The sequence below is a fragment of the Cyrtonyx montezumae genome, unplaced genomic scaffold, assembly GCF_038088225.1.
Source record: "Cyrtonyx montezumae isolate F1298 unplaced genomic scaffold, pur_monq_1.0 scaffold_11, whole genome shotgun sequence".
Taxonomy (NCBI): domain Eukaryota; kingdom Metazoa; phylum Chordata; class Aves; order Galliformes; family Odontophoridae; genus Cyrtonyx; species Cyrtonyx montezumae.
Window position 1 is genome coordinate 14,800,167 of NW_027071837.1, and position 21,422 is coordinate 14,821,588.

General features: G+C 40.1%; 1 protein-coding gene across 1 annotated transcript in view; it reads left to right on the top strand.

The window, feature by feature from the left end:
- Positions 1-21,422, top strand: part of TENM1 (teneurin transmembrane protein 1) — a 302,504-nt gene that overhangs the window by 179,979 nt on the left and 101,103 nt on the right. Inside the window, exons 6-12 of the mRNA XM_065729661.1 lie at positions 2,810-2,937; positions 5,489-5,498; positions 8,074-8,273; positions 9,817-10,027; positions 13,192-13,293; positions 14,313-14,507; positions 18,292-18,492. Coding sequence (XP_065585733.1) covers positions 2,810-2,937; positions 5,489-5,498; positions 8,074-8,273; positions 9,817-10,027; positions 13,192-13,293; positions 14,313-14,507; positions 18,292-18,492 — 1,047 coding nt within the window. The remainder of the gene's footprint in view (positions 1-2,809; positions 2,938-5,488; positions 5,499-8,073; positions 8,274-9,816; positions 10,028-13,191; positions 13,294-14,312; positions 14,508-18,291; positions 18,493-21,422) is intronic.

The following is a 21,422-nucleotide window of genomic DNA, read 5'->3' on the forward strand; positions in this document are numbered from 1 at the left end:
ACGTTTACCCTACATAAAAATATCACAGAAAATAAAAAGGGAAGCCAAGGCTCTGTGTCTGCTAAGTCCCTGCAGTTAGCTTCTGAACAAAGTAGCCCTAAGAATGAATGGTTTTACTGTGGTATGTGGCCTGTTTGTTGCTGGATCCAAAAGTAATCTGTCAAGAGCAGTAGTCTGTATACATACCAACTCAATAGCTGATGTAATGGAAGTCAGATTTACTTTAAGATTGCAAGATGGGCCACTTTTTTGCAGTGATAATCATTTAGTTTAATTCAGGTAGATCTTATTTTCATAGCAATGTGATTTGTTGTTAAAATATTCAGGCTTGAAGATTCTTTACCATGAAGTTGCACTACCACCATCACATGTGATCTCCCACAGAGTAGAATTCAGGAGTCCAATGCTGGCAGAGACCATCATCTCTACAATGCAGTTGGTGTTTCTCAGGAAGGAAACAGACTGTCAAACATGCATACAAACAGTTTTGCTAGCTTGCCAAGCTTTGGCACAAACTATAAAAACAACAGCACTTCCCAGCCTGAAGGGAAGACTGAGCAAGCAAACTCTGAATTGGTGCAAATGGATGACAAAATGCATAGTGTGTGTAATCTGGGAAAGACATACAATAAGGAAAAATATGCATTACATATTCAGTCCTTGCTTCGGTGATGTACCCTCTGCAACACATGCAAATACTGTCTTAGGAAATGAATAATAGCAAAAATGGAAATAGCATAAGAAAGCAACTAGACTATGTTCATGATTGTATAGCCACTAAAAACTTATTGATGTCATTGCAGTTATGTTTTGCGTCTGGTGTTGATCTGTTTCAAGTGCTCATATAATTATTTGCATTAGTATAAAGAAATGTATATTCATTAGTTATCAGTCCCATTGCACTTTGTTCCTTTCTCTTGTTATTAACTCTTTAAATCATAATAATGCCCAGAAGCTCAAGCCAGGAGCCAGTGCTGCCTGCTCTGGAGATATCAAGGCATACTGATTTTTATTGTACCTTCTGTAAGTAGAAGTAATCTGTCTTGCATTAATAAGCTCAAGAATCAGAGCTTAGGTCTATGTGATCTGACTGCAAGCCCCTTTTCAAAGTGTAAGCACGGTCCCTTGGCAGTTTCAAATCCATGGAATGTGAAGCAGTCAGGCAGGTCTCAGGCTCGAGATGTCTCCACTAACACTGGGGAAAGCCTCTAGCTCCTCTTCTGGGGCGTGGGAATTTTCAGTCCAGTGCTGTGTTTTCAGAGCCCAGACCTGGTGCTGATGCAGTGGTTCTAGAAATCAGTGAGAGTTGGGTCACTCAGCTTGAAGCATAAAAATAGGAGCATTGCATGTACTCCAGCTGTGTCACCTCCCTAATTTGATAGAAGCGCTGTCATTTGCTTGATTCAGATCATGTGTCTGTGCTGGGTGTTCCAGGAGTGCACAAATCTGGAATTAGTGATTGTAGACTGACACCTTTGCATTCCAGTTGTAGTTTTGACGAGCCTTCACCAGGAACCCATTGGAGGCATGTGGATTTTTTTGCTAGTCTATCTAGTCTAACTTTGAAGTAGGCAAGGGATACACTTGTGAGCAAACATGTAGAAAATAGAGAAGCTTCCTATACTGAAATTTCCATTTCTCTTAAGATATATCCAATACAGAGAAAAACAATGTGTTTTCCGAAAGTGAGGCTTCATTCTAGATCCCTCTCACTTCTCTTGAGAGCCTCTGAGGTTCCTAACTGATGCAGGAAAGGCAGACATGGTGACTTTTAGGCTCCCACTGTGGGCAGATCCTACTCAGTGCAAAAGGCTACACGTGGCTAAAGAGCCTGTTTCTCAAGTTTTGCTCCTTTTGTGATGATTTCAGCTCCTCTGTGGGGAGTATCTTCAATCCATATTTTAGTGGGTCATCAGTGCTCCCTGCTGAGTTACTTCAATGCTAAGGCAACATCTTCCTCGGAAGAATATGCCTGTACGAGTAAGACTGAGGTAATTGTCTCAAATGACTGCAGCACTATCATAGTATGCTTAAAATAAGGTCCTCTCTTGTTGTGTTGTTTGTTATTTTTTTCCCTACCATTCTTCTCTACCTCAAATTAGAAAGAACTGAGAAGAAAGCAGAAAAAAATGAATGACTTTGTAGCCTTAATGGAGTAAGCGGACCCTGTGAATGGAGATAAGTTCATAAAAGAATGTGTGGATTTCCCAGTGCATACATAAATAAAAATGTATTTCCGTTGCTGTGTTACAAAATAACACAGTATATTTTTTTTCCCAAAGCCTGGCTTTTTTTTATCTGCAGGGTAATTCTAGGGCAAGTTGTTGAAGTCAGCTCAAACTGATCTAATTGAAAAGGTTTGAGAATGTGGTGGGCACAAGTTTCACCTAGAGCTGGGTTGGGAAGGTGAGAAGCTGCTTAGTGGCCGTGCTTTAATCTGACAAACTCTGAGCTCTGTGGCGGTTGAAAGCAGAGGGACAGCTCCGAAGAAGCATTACAATCTGTCACACAATATTTGAGGCATTCAACTGTTATTCTTTTAATTGCGTGTATTTCCTTCCATTAATTGCTGTAGAAATTCATCACCTTGACCTGGCTGAGGTCCAAAAGAAAGTGTGGAAACTAATTAAATGTTGAGTTTTAAGGTAAAATAGTAAATTGCTCATTAGAACCCTCAAAATTCTGATTTACCACTAACAGAACTAAATAATACTTGACTTAGCAGAAACTGGGTCATAGCGTTCTTTCTTTATGTGACTGAAGGTGCTGTAGCTTAGACATCAATTAATTGGTCTTCATTTTTTTGCAGCAGTACACTTGTTCGGTTTAACCTGGCAGCTACAGCCTGTGGAAGGGCAGCTGTATGAAAATGGAGTTAGCAAAGGAAATAAAGGAGCAGAATCCACAGATACCACTTACTCACCGATCGGAGGAAAAGTTTCTGATAAAACGGAAAAAAAAGGTATGTGTGAAGGAGCAGACAGGTGAGGAATATGTAAGCATCACTGTGCTTCTCTTTCCCTATTTTCTACAGTTTGACAGTTTTGAACTCAGGTTTTAGCTTCTCTAGAACAATTTTAAAATAGATAGCAGAATCCCATCCTCAGTTTGTTTGCTTTAGCAGAAATCTCACTGAAATTAGCAACTGACCCAAGTCATTAAGGAGGTAATGTTCAATAGCAAAATAATTGCCTTTCTTTTGTGAGAGGTTAGAGAGCTTGGCTTCTGTTGTTAGAGATGAGAGGTAAGAGTGCTGTGTCCCTTCACTGCGCTGAGGGCTCGTAGCTGTGCCCATGTCTCGCAGACCAAAGCCAGTCTTAGCCACGTGAAAATCTTTGTGCTGACAGTTCAGAATACGCAGAAGGGCAGGAATCCTAATGCCTTTAGAGGCATCCGGTTCTTGAAGGCATAAACTAAAATACAGCATCCTGTCACATCCTGCCTTAACCAGTCACACTGAATCAGCATGCAGGAACCTCCTGGGGTTTCACAAAATGCCCGAGCCAATTTGGCAGCGGGGAGATGGACCCACAGCACCGCTCTCTGCAGCCCCATGCCTACTGCAGTAATTGTCCTGGGTGAAGCACCTCAGCGTACTGTTGTGGCAGAAAATAGCTTTGGTGCTGTGGTGAATAGTCTTGTACAGTCATTTTAGATACTAAACCAGCTGTTCTGAAGGGGCAGAGAAGTGCCGGAGCTGGCACGGGAAAGGGGTTGACTGTGCAGCCAGTGATGTAAAACAGAGCAGAGCTGCTGAGAGGCTGCGTAATTCCTTTATCTCAAGTTTTCTAATTCAGCATTGTCAGCTCACCTACCCAGATATTAGCTAGAATCCCTGACCCATATTTCCCACTGACCACCACATAATAATAAGATGATGCTTTCTGACTCTAAGAAGCAGATATTGCTCTCATTGCTTTTTATAACAGTCAGAAAAAGTTGTTAAATCACACGGATTAGATCGAAGTGAATAAAAATAAAATGTTAACACTAGTCTTCCAGTTGTCAGACAGAAAGTAAAACTGTACTAAGAGTTCTGCAGTGATGGGAGATTTCCAGAATTTCCAGCATTTGTAGCAGAGCAGTGTTCTGATTCTGTGTCTGCAAGGTAAGAGATATGATTCTAAATATGAGACAAGCTGGGACAGGGTAGTACCACTCCTTCCAGAAGGAAGATTGCATCTCACATCAATAGTCTTACAAATCAATGTGGCACAGCTGGATAGAGATCATGTTAGATAAATGAACAGCAGAAATATATATGAGGAGGCAATGATATTGTTATCCATTATCTCTTCTCTTAGAATGGATTGACAGTGAATTACAGTAAACGTTCCATGTGCTTTTGTATGTTTGTCCTGATGCACCATGGAAAATGTCTAAGATGTCTCAAATAGTTCTTCTAAAGTGCATTAAATCATTTTGTCAATATATTACAGATTTAATAAAAGCCCATCCCTTGGCTTCCACAGGAGAAGGTATAGGAAAAACATCAAAAGATGATCCTAGAAATTAGATATTTGAGGACAGAGAAGTGACTCAAATGAGTCAACAGAGAACACAGTGTAGTAGTGTAAATAAATGAATAGCAGTCCCTTGTCCCAAGTGATCCTAATTCTCCCAAAACATTAAAGCGTGGAGAGCCACTTCTCCAAGGGCTTATCTGGCACTTTATGAGATCAGCCATGAACACAGCTAGACTGTTGTCCATCTTGTTGTCTTCCACCCCTTGGGTAACCTGTAATCCAGGCTATGCTAGGAGGAATATAAACTTGAGAATACACACGAATAGCCATGTGGACTCAGTGCAAAGCACTGAGCGTCGTTTAGTTGTGGCTACTTTCTGATAGCTTGCTTTCTTTCCTCTTTATCAGTAATTTTATACTCAGTACTTGTGCCAAATACTCTACATTGATGTCTTGGAAGGAGGACTGGAAACAGGGAACTCCTCTCACTTCAACAGTGTACCATACAAAGTTGATACTTTGCCTTGAAGCCTCTTGAAGCCTCTAATGTGATTTCACAATGATAAACAAGTGTTGTCAGATATGGTGACTTCCTATTTTACCAACTCTGTGCAACAACACAAGATGCTTTACCAGACCTTGAAAGCATATATTTTAACTAATCTTCTACTGAAAATCAAATTTACAAACCAGCAAGTCAGATTTCTTTAATAAGTCATTTTATAAAACAGTGACCCATGGCTATGAGTTAACATTTTAATATGTGGCAATGTGATTAAAAACTCAGACATCCTATTGATGCTGGTATTTACCAGGGGAGTACAAGGAGATTGATTGTTTCAGGATCAGTAATAATCAGCATATGGGTTCTTTCTTGTGAAGGTAATTGGCACCATGCTGTTTAGAGTTTTACTTTCTTGAAGTCAAAAGAAACCTGTGATTAGGAGTCTATCTTCTATTTTAGAATTGTAGAGAAAAGTGTGCTTACAAAGAATGGGGAAGAATTAACGCCAGTTTGTAAGATAGGGAGCAGTACTAGGAATTGAACATAGGTAATTAAGTGATGTTTTGTCTTAGGGAAAATGTTGTTATGAGAAAGAAGCTTTTAGAACAAATGCAGAAATTGTATTGCAGCACTGTAATTTTGGAAGCTTACCTAAGACTCTACCAGAAAGTGTAAGAAAGCATTTGAGGACTCTCAGTGAACAGCATGTCTCCAGATGCTTTATTTCTTTGGCCAAATACTTGCTTCATTCAGTTAAGCATAGAAACAGAGCTCAATTATTTTTTCAGTAGAGGGGAGCACAGTGGTTCAGTGAATATGAAAATGCACTTCAGCCGTGGTGCTCACAGTCCTTCTCATGCTGTGTGGTTATCTGAAAAAATAGTGTTGGAAAGGTGGGGGTGCTGCTGGTGCTACTTTCAGTCAGTAGTAGATAACATGTATTTTTTTCATTTTAGCATAGTCAACAACAGCATGCACATGTTTTAAAAAATGCAATAATAAAATCCAAGTACATGAAAGTTGTTGGTTGGTAGTTTTTTTAATTATAAAAAAATTGTTACTAAAACAACATTTTCATCTGAACCTGGAAGGACTTCTCAGAGAAGTGTTGTTTTGAGCCTAGCAACACTCACTGCTATGCAGCATAATTTGATGACACCAATTAGTGAAAATACTTTCTCAAAGGATGCCTATGCCCTAAGTAAGTAAAGGCCTTATGCATTTCATTTTCAACCAGGAGGCAGGCTGCCTCGCTTCAACAAACTCAAAAGCAGTTACTGTATTTTAAAAGACCTTGAAAATGGACCAATAATGCCATTAACTTCAAAAATGATACTGTATCCTTGACTTTTTACTTAGTGCTCTACCATCTTGTAATTGAATCACATTAATTACCATGTGTCAATATCACCAAAAAGTTCCTTAGTGTTTTACTTAACCCAAGGTAATTGCTTGCAAAGAATCATTAAGATTTAATATCTCTGGAGTACTGGAAATGGGGAAAAGGGTTTTTAAATTTACATCAGCCAAGTGGGATCTAATGTATGGGCTGGAGGGGGAGGGACCTGCTTTCTTTGCCCAGCTGCACTAGACATTTAAATCTCTGCTCAAAACTCAACATACAAGACATTTTTCACTAAAGAAGTTGAAAAAGAAATTCTCACCTTGAACACTGCTAAAGGAGGGATTTGGAAATTTTTTAGCTTGCAAAGTAACAGGTATATTTTTAGAGTATTAGAAAACAATTTCTGTTGTGCTTTTATGCAGCAAGGTGTTAAAAGTCAGCTCCTCGTTCTTGCTGTGCTTTGGTTCCTGGTGACACAAAGCAGCCATAAACTGGAAGATCCAGTACCCTGAGGATTGCTCCTGCCTTGTAAATTAAATCTCTATTCATTAAGAATGCTAAGTACTTCCTACACTGGTTAAACCCAGTGAAAGATCCCACCGAGGATCGTTGTTATTAAAATGTTTAGGTAGAATCTGGCCCTAGCTTCACTACTGCTATTTTCATTTCCAAGGACAGTTTACACCATTTCATGTACGTTATGTTGTGTTTGATATTCCTATGTGTTAATGTAAAATGTGGAGATCCAGTCCCATTGATTGCTCTTCTTTATCCTTCACCTTGGATTGAAATGGCACGGAAGTAGATATGGCTGCTGAATATGACCTCTTGGTTCCTTCTCCATTGTAACACACTGTCTCGTTTTCTACTTGAGAGGAAGTTTACAAATGAGCTTGAGATTTTGCAAAACTTCCAGTGGAGTTAGCTCGGATGTTAGCAAGACCAGCTCTGTGGCTTGCAGCAGGTCAGGATGCTGATCACAGGCAGGCACTAAAATAGACAAAGATGATGATACACAGCAGCAAAGCAAGCCAGCTCTGTGTTAGTTTGGCAATGGCTTCTTTGCACATTCCATTTCCCTTTCTATTTCAGTTCTCTCAGACCCGTGAAGTTACCTACTGTAGATGTCTGCAAATTTACTGTTAGGCTGTACAAAATGATGCCAGTTTTCTCTTTAGATTGCCTGTCCACGTCCTTATGCCCCTGCTATGCTTTTGTGCAGAAAGTCTGAGCAAAAACAGATGTTCCTTATTTCTCTAGGACTAGATTATCACTGCCGTAATGCAATTGTTAGGAATGGTGCTTAAATCCAGGCTTGGACATGGGCTGTGACCTAGCAGCTTGATGGCTTTGCTCTGTGCACCGGTGTCCATTTGTGCAGCTTGTGCAGTGCCCGCCCAGCAGCAGCCGGAGCGCCGTGCCAGAGGAAGCAGCCCTGCTGCTCTCCGTGCTCTGTCGAATGAGTTCTGTTTGCACAGCTGACAGACAGACGTAAAGGCCATGGTTCCTGCAGCAGCACCGATACCTTTTTGCAGCCACTAAAGCATTCCAGGATTTCCAGGGCAAAAACATGCTGTGACATCTATCATGGCAAGTACGGCACACAGGTTTATCCCTGTTTTTCATCTAGCTGAACGGAAAATGCAGTGATTTCAGTGAAATGTCCTCAGTGTAGATGTTACTTGCTATACCTGATGTGGTATCTTCACCCCCTATGAATATGCAACTGATTGTTTTCTTTGTTTCTGGAAAATTAGTGTTCCAGAAGGGACGGGCCATAGACACAGGAGAAGTCGAGATTGGAGCACAAGTTATGCAGACCATCCCACCCGGCTTATTCTGGCGCTTTCAAATCACCATCCATCACCCCGTGTACCTGAAATTTAACATTTCACTGGCAAAGGATTCTCTGCTAGGAATTTATGGCAGAAGAAACATTCCACCCACTCACACTCAGGTAATTACTAGTGATGTTACCATGCATTACGGTTTCAAAGAGCAATGGATGCTGGTGTTCTCAGTGCACTTGCAAAGCAGGGAGGAAGGAAGGAACTGACTGTAACCAAAGCATTGAGTTCATCCCGTTCTTTACCGAGGTTTAGCTGAACCCTCTCAACACGCACATCCAAATGGAGAGGCAGTGCTGTATCAACAAGGTCAGCAGTTCTGACCACTGCCATATCTCCGTGGGGATCTGGACAGGTGCACACTGTGTAGATCCAGCATCTTCTCTTAGGATAGAGGTGTGAAATACCAGTTTATTTGAAAATTCTTTAGTCTTTTTAGATATTCATCAAAACAAACAGACTACAGTCAGAGTAAGTAGGGGGAAGAAAAACTGTTTATAATTCTAGTTTCTGATACAAATATTATTTCTAAGCATTTTCTACTAGGGATTTGCAGGAGAAGGGCTATCTCAGCAAAAAGAATGTGTAATATTGCTGGTTACATTCAGCTATTTTTTTTTTCCTTAATGCATTTGGCATGTGAAGCTATCATTTCAACAGATGATAATAGACTTTTCTGCTGTCTGATATCAGGATTGCACTGTATGTGATAAGCTTAGATGCAGAATCACAGGAAGATTGTTTAGAAACGACAGGACAAGGGGCAGTAGGCAAAATCTGGAACACAGGAAGTTCAGCAAGAACATGAGGAAGAATTTTGTTACTGAAACTGCCCAGAGAGCTGGTGGTATCTCCTTTTTGGGAGATGCTCCAACTGCCTAGACATTTTCCTGTGTCACCTGCTGCGGGGAGCTACTTTAGTAGGGGGTTGGACAGAGGGATCTTCAGAGGTCCCTTCCGAGCCCTGCAATTGTGTGATTCTGTGGGGGTCATCTAGCCTAACCTCAAAAACAATTTACATGAGGTTCTATCTTCGAAATAAGAGATCTGAGCTGTCATTGGCTTTAATTGAAGGTGGTCTTTTAATTGTGCTGAACTTGAACTTTATTGAAAATCACTTGTTCGAATCAACTCAATTAAGTATTGTTTTCATGTCACATAATGGTCAATTATTGGCATTAACTAAATTAATCAGAAACAAAATGTAGAAGTAGCTTTTGATATCGATATTAAGGTACAGATATTTAAACATTTGGTATAGAATAGCATATTTTATCTGTTTTTTGCATTTGAGATGAGCCACTACATGGTCTAAGCATTACAGCTTGGGAATTTTGAAATTATTCCCATGAAAGGGATGTGATATTGAAATTAGTCTGCTACATTTAGTGCGGCAAGTCTGAATTTACTCTGCCGTAGCAGTCAGCAAGTTTGGTGCCATATTTCTGACCTACCATAATACTTATTTCTGAATTGAAGAACTGATGCTACTGATGCAGTAGTTATGCAACAACTGTCCACACTGATGAACACTTTGTCAGCCAGGCAATTCCTCTTGAGATTTCAGCTGCTTGATGCTGTTCAACTTAGACATGGAGAGCAGATTCCATAAAAATTTACTATGTGGTTAATTGTTCCTCATTATTATTTCAGTTTGATTTTGTAAAATTGATGGATGGAAAGCAGTTAATTAAGCAGGAACCAAAAAACTCAGAGGAGCCTCAGCAAGCTCCCAGGAATCTGATCTTAACTTCTCTACAAGAGACAGGCTTCATTGAGTACATGGATCAAGGTGCTTGGCATATGGCGTTTTACAATGACGGAAAGAAAGTGGAGCAAGTGCTTGTGCTGACCACGGCAATTGGTAAGAGCAATGACAGTAAAATTGTTAGAGTGATTACTGCACTGGAAAGCTGCATTTGAAAATAGATTGTTGATCCCAGCTTCTCTTAAATATTCTCTTAAAAATGTTTTATTTCAGCTCTGTTTAATTAACCACATATTTAAGTAACTTCATATTTATGCTGATATTAGGCAAATGGGAACATTTGTTTATTAAAGATGAGTGTTAACAAATTAATTATGTGTGAAGTTGTCGTGTGTTTTAAAACTTTTATGTGATAGCTTAAATGGATGAGTAATTTCTGGTGTTATCTTGCTCAAAGCAGAAAGAGAATACGTCTACTCTATCTATTTACACAGGAACCATAAATCCTACAAAAATTATCCATGCCTTAATGTTTGTGTTTTAATCAGTTAGAAAATCTAAAAAGGCTGCTTTTGTGGATTTGATTGCTGTTGTTTGATGGATTTTTGCTGTTGTTTTATACAATTATTCAACTGCACCGTTTTCTTTGGAACTCAAAGGCAAATAGAGGAGACACTGTCCTGGTGGGAGGTGAAATCCCTGTTGCCTCCTTAATAAATAAAGGTGGGCAGACGTTTGCAACTCTCAGTGTTGTTGCAGAGCAGTGCTCGCACATAGGGTTTGTTTGGAATTTCATTTCAGGTGAAGTGTATATTTATGAGTGCCTCGATTTGCTGTAAGACTTTAACCACTTTGCCCTTTAGTTAACCTGTTCTGCCATATGTTTAGCAAGATGTCTTTACTAGCAATGGACATGCCATCTGCTCTTCAGAACAATTGGATGCTATTTTTACTTGATGGTAAACACCTTGTGGAGCAGGACTGTATGATTCAAATACCAAGATTGGTGAAGAACTTACAGGGAAATTATTTCAAAATTCAGATACAAATGCAATGAGGTTTTTTTTTATGTTTAAAAGTTCATATTTGCTTTGTGGAGAAATGTGAATCTCTTACTACTGGGAAAAAATACCGTTGTTCAATGTTATGTGAGAAAATAATTCTCAAGCCATTTATGAGGCATGCTCACAGATGCTCTACGAGGAGCATAAAACCTGGCCAAACTCCAGTCCAGATCAGAATCCAAATATCTGTCTCTTTGTTTATTTCTACTGTAGCACAGCAGTGTTTATACAGGGCAGTCTAAACAGTATTTCATCATTAAGTAGCATATAATCACAAAAAATATATATATATCTATATATGTAGATGCAATTGAATGCTGCAGTTCATTTTCCATTATATTTGGTGAGGAAGAAGGTGCTTATCCCTTCTCTGGCCAATAGGCAGAACAGGCTGGGTCTTACGGAGGGGAGCAGTGGGGGCCATAGGGTGGACAGGAGTCCACGAGCCTGAGAAATAGCTGTGAGAAGCAAGTGAGCAGAAAGGACAGGGGGGGAAATGAGGCTTCATGCTGCAAGAATCTACTGCTGATGGATTTGAAAATACTGCTAGCTATTGTGGTTTCACAGCATGTATATCTTCTTACACTTTTCTTTCTACTGTGGTTCTTGGTTGTTGTTTTTTTGGTTTTGGGGGGGGAAGCAGAGGGTAGAGAAGAAGGAGTAATGAAAAAAAAATCTAATCATCTTGTGATCCTTGAGCCATGCTCCTTCTCACAGACACTGGGGAGTGTCTGGGGGTTGAGTCATGTTTTACCACTTTACTGACAAAACAATCAATCGGGACGGGGTGAGAGCTGGCACGCATCTCTGCTGTATGTCACTGCTGGCTGCACGAGGCACTCTTGGCCTCCTCTTGAGCATCCATTTAGGAAGCCTTTTCAGTTGCTGGATGTCAGTTTTGTACAAAATTGATTTTGCTGACACATTAACTAAAGCTGTGATCTGAGTTTCCCTTGGAGGGGAGAGGGGCGGAGTGTAATTTGCTTGCAAAATCTGTCATGCCTCCAGTAATTCCATACACTGAATAAAGGCCAACCTAAACTGGACGTTGTGTCCCAGGGAATTAACTGTTCAAACAGTCAATTCTTCACTTCAAGTCAATGTAGTGATCCTTTATCATGTGATTCTAGGAAACTGAGAAAACAGGCAAGTATACACACAGAGCAGGAGCAGTTGAGAATGAACAGTACTATGTAAAAATTAATAATGTGCTGTGTATGTGCAAAAAAACGCCCTTGTTTATGAAAAAAAAAAGAAAGCTGGTTTCTTGACCTTGAAACAGATACCCGTGTCTAAGTTGTACATATCTGATGAGCAGTTACATATCAAATGTCCGTTTTGTAGTATAAAGTGATAGCCTGAAAGGAAATGAATGTTTTTCAGTATCAGTACAAGTTTTCACAAGGAACCAATTCTTGTCTGTCCAAGAATTCTTTGTCCATAAATAAGACAAAAATAAACTTACTTCAGTTACTGATTTTAGTGGTAGGATATGCTTATAACCCATCTTGGGAGCATCTTAGCCTTACATTTGTTTCACATTCTTCAGATGAAATGCATCTAAATCATTGAATCCACTGAAATCCCATAGGAAATTCAGTGTAGATTAAGGACAGCTAGCAAATGTAAAGACATAAGCCAGCCCCAAGACGTGTCAGGTTAAGTGGTTTCCTATCCCAAGCTGTATGATGAAGCGTGCAGGAGTTTAAGATTAGACCTAAAGGCTTTCCTTCAAATCTTGTTGTTAGGCCTATAAAGGCCTTGAGTTTTATCTCTTTATGAAAGATGTTTTTTCATCTTGTGTAGAAGTAAAAATGCCACCTTCCCCCAAAGAATGCAATTCACATGCTTCAAATGAGCACCATGGTAGATGGTGCACTCTATAGACAAGTTTCCAACAAATTACTTCAGCAATAAAAGAAAGTGTTTAAAGCGAACATTTCTCCACAAATACTTTGGTTCTTGCAGTGCTTTTAATGGTGGTAAATTTTACATGAACACTTACTTTAAAAGCTTTCTGGTGTAATATGAATGATGCACTTATTATCTCAAAGCTGTCAAGACAAAATCTAATATTTGTAATCTGCTTGAGCAGGAATTTTGTTTTATTCTTCCCATGAATGGAAATGGGCCTTTTACTGCTTCCTCACCTATTTATATGTTGAGATGTGTCCCACAGAGTGGGGTGAAGATGCCATGCATTTCAAATTCAACTGATTTGTGTTTTCCTTTGTGCATGACGCTCCCAATAAATAGAAGTCCTGGATGACTGCTCTACTAATTGCAATGGCAATGGAGAATGCATCTCGGGGCACTGCCACTGTTTCCCAGGATTCCTTGGTCCTGATTGCGCCAAAGGTAATCTCATATCAGCTAACCTGCAGTGCAGGACAGGGATTGTGATCATGGCGTGTGACAGCTGAACTTACAAAGATTCAAAGTCATTAAATGAGATTTGATTCCTTTCTTCAGACAGATGGCAGATACACCACAAGCAAAAGCATAGAAAGTTTTTTATGCTGTACTTTAGCTAAGATGCCTCAGCAACTTCTCTCGTTGTGACTTTTGGAGACAACAGATTCCTCCAACCCTCTCTGCACCTATTTGTGATTTTTATTTTTTTAATAAGAGGGTCAGTTGAACATAGTGTTTATGGTTATTTAAAAGTGACAGCTCAGACAAAATCTAATGTCAGTCAAATGCTTCTGTGATCTTAACTTGAATAGGGGTGAGAAAGAATTCTAAACCAATATAGACTTTCCAGCGTGTGGAACGAAAACTAGCTAAATAGATGATGTGATCTAATTTCTGTAAAGTCCATCATCTACCAAATATTCTGTTTGGAGGATGTCATGTTTTTCCTATGGTTTCTCATATTTTAGATTGGCTTTATGTTTTAAGAGATTGATTGGATCAGAAATTGGTAGTGGATTGTAAAACTAAGCTTCCACATCACTGATTTACGTGCAGATCAGCAGTAGCTAAAAACTCTGGTAGTGAGACATCTGCATAGAAGAAAGAATAAGGCAGTATCTTGCTTCACAGGTAACAAATATTAATGCTAAAGAAAGCCATAAAGAGACATCACTGTGCAAAATCTCTGCAAAGGCCTACCAAGGAAAGGGATATTTGTCTTTCAAGATGTCCCATTTCAAGTCACAGTTAAGGTATGGTAGTGAAGCAGGCTGAGGACACTAGGGTGCCTGTATCATTGCTGCAGTACCTCATTCAAAGATTTCAGCTTGTCACAGTCCTCAAATCAAGTGGAGGATTGGGAGGGCAAGAGTAGAAAAGCTGTTTTCAAAATGATAAATTCATTAAATTTTAATCTATGTTAGAATGTAAATATATTAAAAACGTCAATCTGCCTTCTTCAGATTCCTGCCCGGTGCTCTGTAGTGGAAATGGAGAATATGAGAAAGGTCACTGTGTGTGTCGAAATGGGTGGAAAGGACCAGAGTGTGATGTTCCTGAAGAGCAGTGTATCGACCCGACCTGCTTTGGCCATGGCACCTGTATCATGGGAGTCTGCATCTGCGTCCCTGGATACAAAGGAGAGATCTGTGAGGAAGGTTTGTGAAGTTTCCCTCTCTTATAATTAGGGAGCTTCATTTTAGTCTTTAATCTCCAAAGCTTTTTTAAGGTAGTTAAAATTCACATAGATGTGATATTACTGTAAGGTAATGCTCCCTTTCTCAAAAGCACCTTTAAAGTCTCAGGGAGAGGAACGTGCGATAGAACATTTTCAAAGGTAAAGGCATTCAGGTCTCAGTGACAGTCAGTGGGGGTTAATCACATAATTTCCAAGAATCACATTTTCATTCTGAAAGATTAGAAGTGTTTAACATTGTCTAGTAAGAATATGTAGTAAGTGGGGCATGAGCAGTCCTCTGAAATGCTGATTTTCTTGTGCAGCCCAGGCCAAATTCAGTTCTCGGGAGGTTTCACTTCCCTCCCTCCTCCAAATCTCAAAAGCAAGAACCAGGTGGATGTTGTTACCTTTAAGCAAGCAGGGGCTTCTCAGTTCCATAAGGAAAATGTCACAGTGTGGATTGCCTTTCTGAGAGAAAGCTGTGAGACCATCCCAGTATGTTTGTCTGTGCTTTTTCTCTCTCAAGACCCTGACACATCTTTCAGGAAGGGCTGCTGGCATCGCCGTGCTCCTTGTGCCAGGAACCTCAGCCCCTCAGTGTCCATTGTCAAAGACTTTTTTTTTCCTTTTTTTTTTTTTTTGCCAAAAGCTAAGTTGATAAGGCAGTCAGAAGGCGATCTAAACAAAATAGGCTCTGGTGTTTCTCCAAAGCAATCAGCAGATCATAATCATCTTTTCCCTTTCTTCATTGTTTTGCATGTTAGATTTTTCCAAGAAGCAAACAGGTTCAGGTTAGCAGAGCATGCTGTGTAATTGTGTTGTCATATGTCATTTTTACTGTGAGCCTCTATTCAGGGTACTAAACTGGCGTCCTTTAAAGCTTGGCTAATAAAAAGTGGGAAATTACGAGAACAAGTAATTGTACTTCAGCTGCCTGTAGTACCGATGTGTCTCTGCCCTCATCTACAGAAACAGTTGTTATTTGGCTGCTGGCATTTCTGAGATAGCTCATCAGCTATGACTTTCTTCCCCTGTGCATAGCCTCGGAAAGCAGAGCTGTTCTTCATGCTTGCCCTGATTTGATGATTTTTCAGTAGTACCCTTAGCCTGAAGCTAGTGCCAGCATACTTTGTGCTTTGTGCTATATAGATTTTAGGTAATTCTTTTGAGTAGCACACAGAGGAAGCTCTTATGTGGCCTGAATTCTCTAATCAGAAAAATGTCCAGGATGGATTTGATGGATTGGACGTACCTGATATGGTTTTTAAAGGGAGGATCAAGAGAATGTTTCTGACATTCTCGGTGTTGGTAGTTTCAGAGATGGAGAAAAACAAGAAAACTCAGATGAGAAAAAGCAAGTAACGCGCAAATGTACTCACTGAGGCCGTGATGCTGAATAAGCCTGAAGCTGATGAGAGACTGCCATTTGCAGTTACTTGGCTTGTTGGCATAATGTGGTCCTACAAAATGGTTGAAAAATAATTGAGATAAATGTATTTAGACAGCTATGGAAACCGAGAGCATGAAAACATTGTTGTTTGTTTTTTAATTATTACAAAATAAAAGTGGAATCGTGTAGAAAGAGGGTAGATGAAATGAAACTGTACAGCAGATTTTATTGTAATTGTGTGTGCATGACGTGGCCACTCCATTTACTGTACCGTGCTGAATAACTGGTACAGTAGTGGAGGTAACTGTCAGGAACTGGAATTATAATATTGTATGTAAATATGAGTTTAATATTGAAGCTGCATTGTTGCTGCAGCAGACAGTACAGATGTACAATTCCAGAACACTCTATGTATTCACAGCTATAGGCCACCTTTGAATTTGTCCTCTCAGATGATTATTACTAAGCAAAGTGATACTTTTTCCCCTGCTTACAGAGGCTCTCAGTTTCAAAAGATCCTGGAAATGTCTTTCAGGATAAGAGAAAACTGCAAAGTATTTTTGTGCTGTGCTTAGCAAGGCGCATGAGAGCTGCTCCGAAAGCAATACCTCCTATTTCAAGATGTTGGCTCATGACATCAGAGGCAGATGGTGGTGGTACAGCAGTAGAGGTTGAACCTTCCCGTTGCATTGTGTGGCTGTGTGACAGGTGGCAGCAGAGGGGCAGTCGGACAGAATGGCGTCTGACATGGAAGTAAAGATGGAGCAAAGGGGTGCCATTGAATTCCTCCCTGCAGAAAGAATGGCACCTATCAACATTCATCAGCAGTCCAGAACATTTCTGGAGACCAAACATTGGGTGTGGGCACAGTGAGGGCTGAGCGATGTATTTCCGCTGTGGTGGCAGTGGGTGCCTCCACTGGTGCAGATTGTTACAAGTGCACCATGCAGACTCCCGTTCATTGCTGGTGAGTTTGCATAGCCGATGGCGGTGACTGTGTTGGAAAAGGGTGTTTTGTTGTTGAGAACTTACTCTTTCCAATAGAGACATTGTGCTCTTTGTTGTAGTTTCCATGGAAATAAATAGGAGGCATTACTTTCAGAGCAACCCGGGTACTTTGTCCAGAAATACTGATTTCTTTTTTCCAGAATTACATTGCACTGTGCACAAGCCTGGAAGGCTAAAAAAGATACAGAATAAACGTTGACATAAGATCTTTAACTGGTGGCTCAGAAGCTCAAAGATATCAAGCATTGCTTCTTTATTCGTAGGTCAAAAGGTGCTGTAAATTGGATGCTCTTAATCTCAAAGAGAAGTGTTCACTCTTCTGCTACTGAAGCAGAGAACATCTCTTCATTCTTGTAGTACAAAATACTGTCTGTTAAGTTTACTCTTTAACTATTAAAACTGTATTTGGGCTAATACTTGAAAAAATGCATACAAGAATTCCAGAGTGTCTTTTTTAGCAGCATCAGTATGAAGCATGATGTGACATGAACAGGCTAATTGTTTTGCGTGCTCAAACACCCCACAAATTCCTCTGCAGCTCTGTAGACTCTCTGTGGCCTCCAGAGAAGGCAGGCTGTGTTCTCCTTCACGTCTGTCTTGTTAAAGAAATGCTGGATCCTGATGAAAGAATATGCTGATTATGCGGGACTAACCAGCTGATTTAAATTCCTGTACAGAGCTCCTGAATTTTTCACTAAGAATAGTTTAATCCAAATTGAGAACAAATTTAGCTCTTTGTCTGCTTGCAAATCGTTCGTCAATATGTTACGACTTTTATGAATCTGTTCATTATCTGCAATTGCCCAGCACATACTTTTTATGAGAATATGAGATTTCTTCACAGCGTGTGTTCAGAGATTCACAAGTTTAGAGCTAGTGGATGACCGTTTGTTTTTTTGTTCCAGACTCCCAGCTGTAGAGAGAGATTTCTGCAGGAGCATGAAACAATAGATCTGTCTTTTCCCAAATGTAAATAAAACATAGAACACAAATACCTGAATGAAAACACAGTACACTATTGTCAAAATAGCAGTTAATTGCTCCAGTTCTTTCCCAGCTCTGCTGCTGAAACCCAAACTTAAATCAACAGATGAGCATTTTAAAAATAAAACAATACCAGTGATAAGTAGAATCCTGTTTTCCACGACTCTATGCATTTGGCCTTTTTCCTTTTTTTAGCTTATACTTTTGCACAGATGTCAGCATACGCTGTTTTTCCTTGTGTGCTTCTTGCCATCATTTCCGTCAACATGTCTGGCAGAAAAAATCACCCAATTCATCTGAACCTCTGATGCTATATGTCACTGGGAAGCCACCATAAAGGTGTGAATGTAGTGCTCTAAGATGTGCATTCCCTGCTTTCCAGAGGACTGCCTGGATCCGATGTGCTCCGGTCACGGCGTGTGTGTTCAAGGGGAGTGCCACTGCTCGGCGGGCTGGGGCGGTGTGAACTGTGAGACATCGCTGCCGATCTGCCAGGAGCAGTGCTCGGGGCACGGGACCTTCCTCCTGGACGTGGGGCTCTGCAGCTGTGAGCCGCAGTGGACAGGATCGGACTGCTCTACAGGTTTGCTGTTTTCCTTTTACAATTGAGACAGTTGAAAGCTTATGGTTTCTGTTTGACTTGTGGAAGATAGTGGTTACTATTGCTGTACTAGTATTGCTTTGAAAAACAAGGCAGAGATGAACCAGGGATGCTGTGACATTGCATGCCAGTTTCTTGGTACACGTACCATTGGCTTTGGCAACAACTGGTTTTGCACTGACAAGGATAAAAATGGCTTTTTCTTTGAACAAGGATGCTAACTGCCTGACTGCAAGAATGGTAGGCCTGCAAGAGTGCAAGTGGCTCCCAGCGTGGATTGCAGTTAAGCAGGATTCTCTCCTGAGGTGTTCAGTGCTTATCGGGATCATGCAATGAGGGAATCCACAGTTCTGAGAGAGACTGGGAGGATATCGTAGTGTAAATGCAGTGACTCACAAGTAGGAAATAGCTGTCAAAAAATATTTAAGCAGAAATGGTCATCTGTTCTCTCATGCTGGAATAGAAACTCTTTTCTTTCTTAGAAGACTATCGGAGTTTAATCCCACTGAATGTGATTAAGAGTTGAAATGGGTTTTTTATGTGCTTTGTACATTTACATTTCGTTTTCTTGAGTCGAGAGCACTCAGGATATTTTACTCTGTAATGGAGCATATCATTACTAAAGTAGGTACTACCAATTTTTTTTTTCTTCTGAAGCTCACAAAACTAGATTCTCAGATGATGAGTAATGCATCCAGTACAGAGTAGATCCAAGTGACAGATTTGCTGAATACAGTGGAATACAACCAGTGATCCAAGTCACCGATTTTTCTTAGAAATCATCATTCAGAAGAACACGTGGAATGGTTTAAATTTCTTTTCATTTATTTAAAGTTCATGATTATAATCTTTAACCTGGGACTCAGTTATAACATTTTCAGGAACAAAATATCAGTGTGTTGATAATTTTGAGTGTTTTTCATGGAGACCCCACATTCATTCCATACTTTGAAATCAGCACGTGGTTTCAGTCTGATGCAGTTATAAGAATTTATTTCTACTGGCTTTCACCTTGCATTTTTTTCACGTATTTTATTATATGCTAAAATAAGACTTCCATTGATTAAGCAAATAATTAGGGAAGGTGCCAGTAATTTATTAGGTTTTTTTTCTTCCTCAAAAATTATGCAAACTAATTCTGTTCTACCATGAAGTTACTGTAGGTCAAAAAGTGATGATAAACTCCAGCAATTCCATTGTGTCAGCTACTTGGGGCAATTACGTACTAAAAGAAACTGATGAATAACTGCAGAGAAGAAGCACTTTGTGTGTGTGCTAGGATCATAGTTCTCATGTTTTTTCTCACCTTCAAAGCTACGTTGTTGAATTTCTGGAAGAATAGTGACTTTTTTCTTATCTCCACAAACCAGTTGGGAAAATACCTCTCTGCATCCCTACTGTCCTCTACGTTATCAAGGTAGGGTGCTTTCCTGACCATCAGCAAGCATGTTTATGCCTCTGTATCTTGTTTATAACTTTCCACACATAAATTTAGCTGATTCCTAGTTCATTTGTCCTATGGCAACACATAGCAAGTCCCAAGGCTGGCATGTTCGTGTAGGATTCACAGCCTGCAAGTCCCCTGCAGAGAATGGAGACTGCCCCTGCACCTACAAAAGCAGCCCTAGGGTGCTCAGAGCATCAGTTCAGCAGGGTGACAACCTCAGCTCAAACAGAGGTGTCAGCCAATCACAAAACATGATGCAGAGGATTTCCTGCCCTGTCTCCATGAGGCAGAAGGAGGTCATTTAAGAGGTAGGGAGGAATAGCAGCAGGTCTTTGCTCAGAGCTGAGGGTGTATCCCCCCTGGCCCAGCTCACCTTCCCAGATGCCCTTATACAAGGGTTATGAAGCTCTGGAACATGATGGATGACCAAACAGTCATGTCAGCTGTCATATCCATCAAAGTTAGAGGCATCACTGATAGAGTTGTAAGTCTGATAGTACATCAGTACAGTCAAATTTCTACTTACTGTCTGTGATTTCTTGATGTTAACGAGTCATTTCCCTTTGAGGCAAATAGGCAGCGTGTTTCAGAAAGACAAAGTCAAACTTGTGAATACTGACTACTCATTAACAGGAGGGAGGGAAACTTGTAAATCGAAGGTGCAGCATCAACAAACTGGAGAAAAAAACCTCATCCTCTTTTCTCAGATGTATAATGTGGAGCCTAGAGATTAAGGGAGTAAAACGTGAAGAGAAACGGATGGAAGAGTTGTTGAGTGGGGCAGATCCTTAGCTAGCGTCAACTACCATAACTGCAGTGATGCCACTGTGCAGTGCCCCCATGGGGATCCAGGTGACAATCCAGCCCCGTGTCATTAATTTATTGTGGCAAGGTGTAATATAAGAAATTATAGACTGAAATCTGTGACAGAGCTGATGCCTCTGACATTCTGTCCTGTATTCATGTCTCTAGACTCTATTCAGCCAAAGTAGGCCAGTTTTCATCCTCCTTACTCCAGGACGTTTGTCATATTTCCACTGAATCCATTTATACCACTGAAACAACCTAATTATGATTGGGAAAAGAATACTGGCAGTTCTTAGTCACAAAAACATTCATCCTAAAATGATTATATGTAGATGGTATATATTTAGCATAGCTATTTTTGGTTAAGCTCTCTAGCAAGATTGGTGGTAATTTTACAAAGGGTAAAAATGGATCAGCAGCCTCTTCGCTCAGTATCTTGCAAAGCATAAAACCTCTTTAAAACTGAAGTGCTTTGAAAAATGCAAAATGTTGTAATTGTTGTAAATTGATATGTGCAGAGTAGAGTAATTTAAAAATCATTAGAAGTATGCATTTTTTAAAGTAAAGTGCTTCAAAAAGAAATGAAGGCATAATACAGTGTATTAATATAGTTCAAGACATCTCAAATTGATTTCAAAATTAAACATCAAAAACTGCA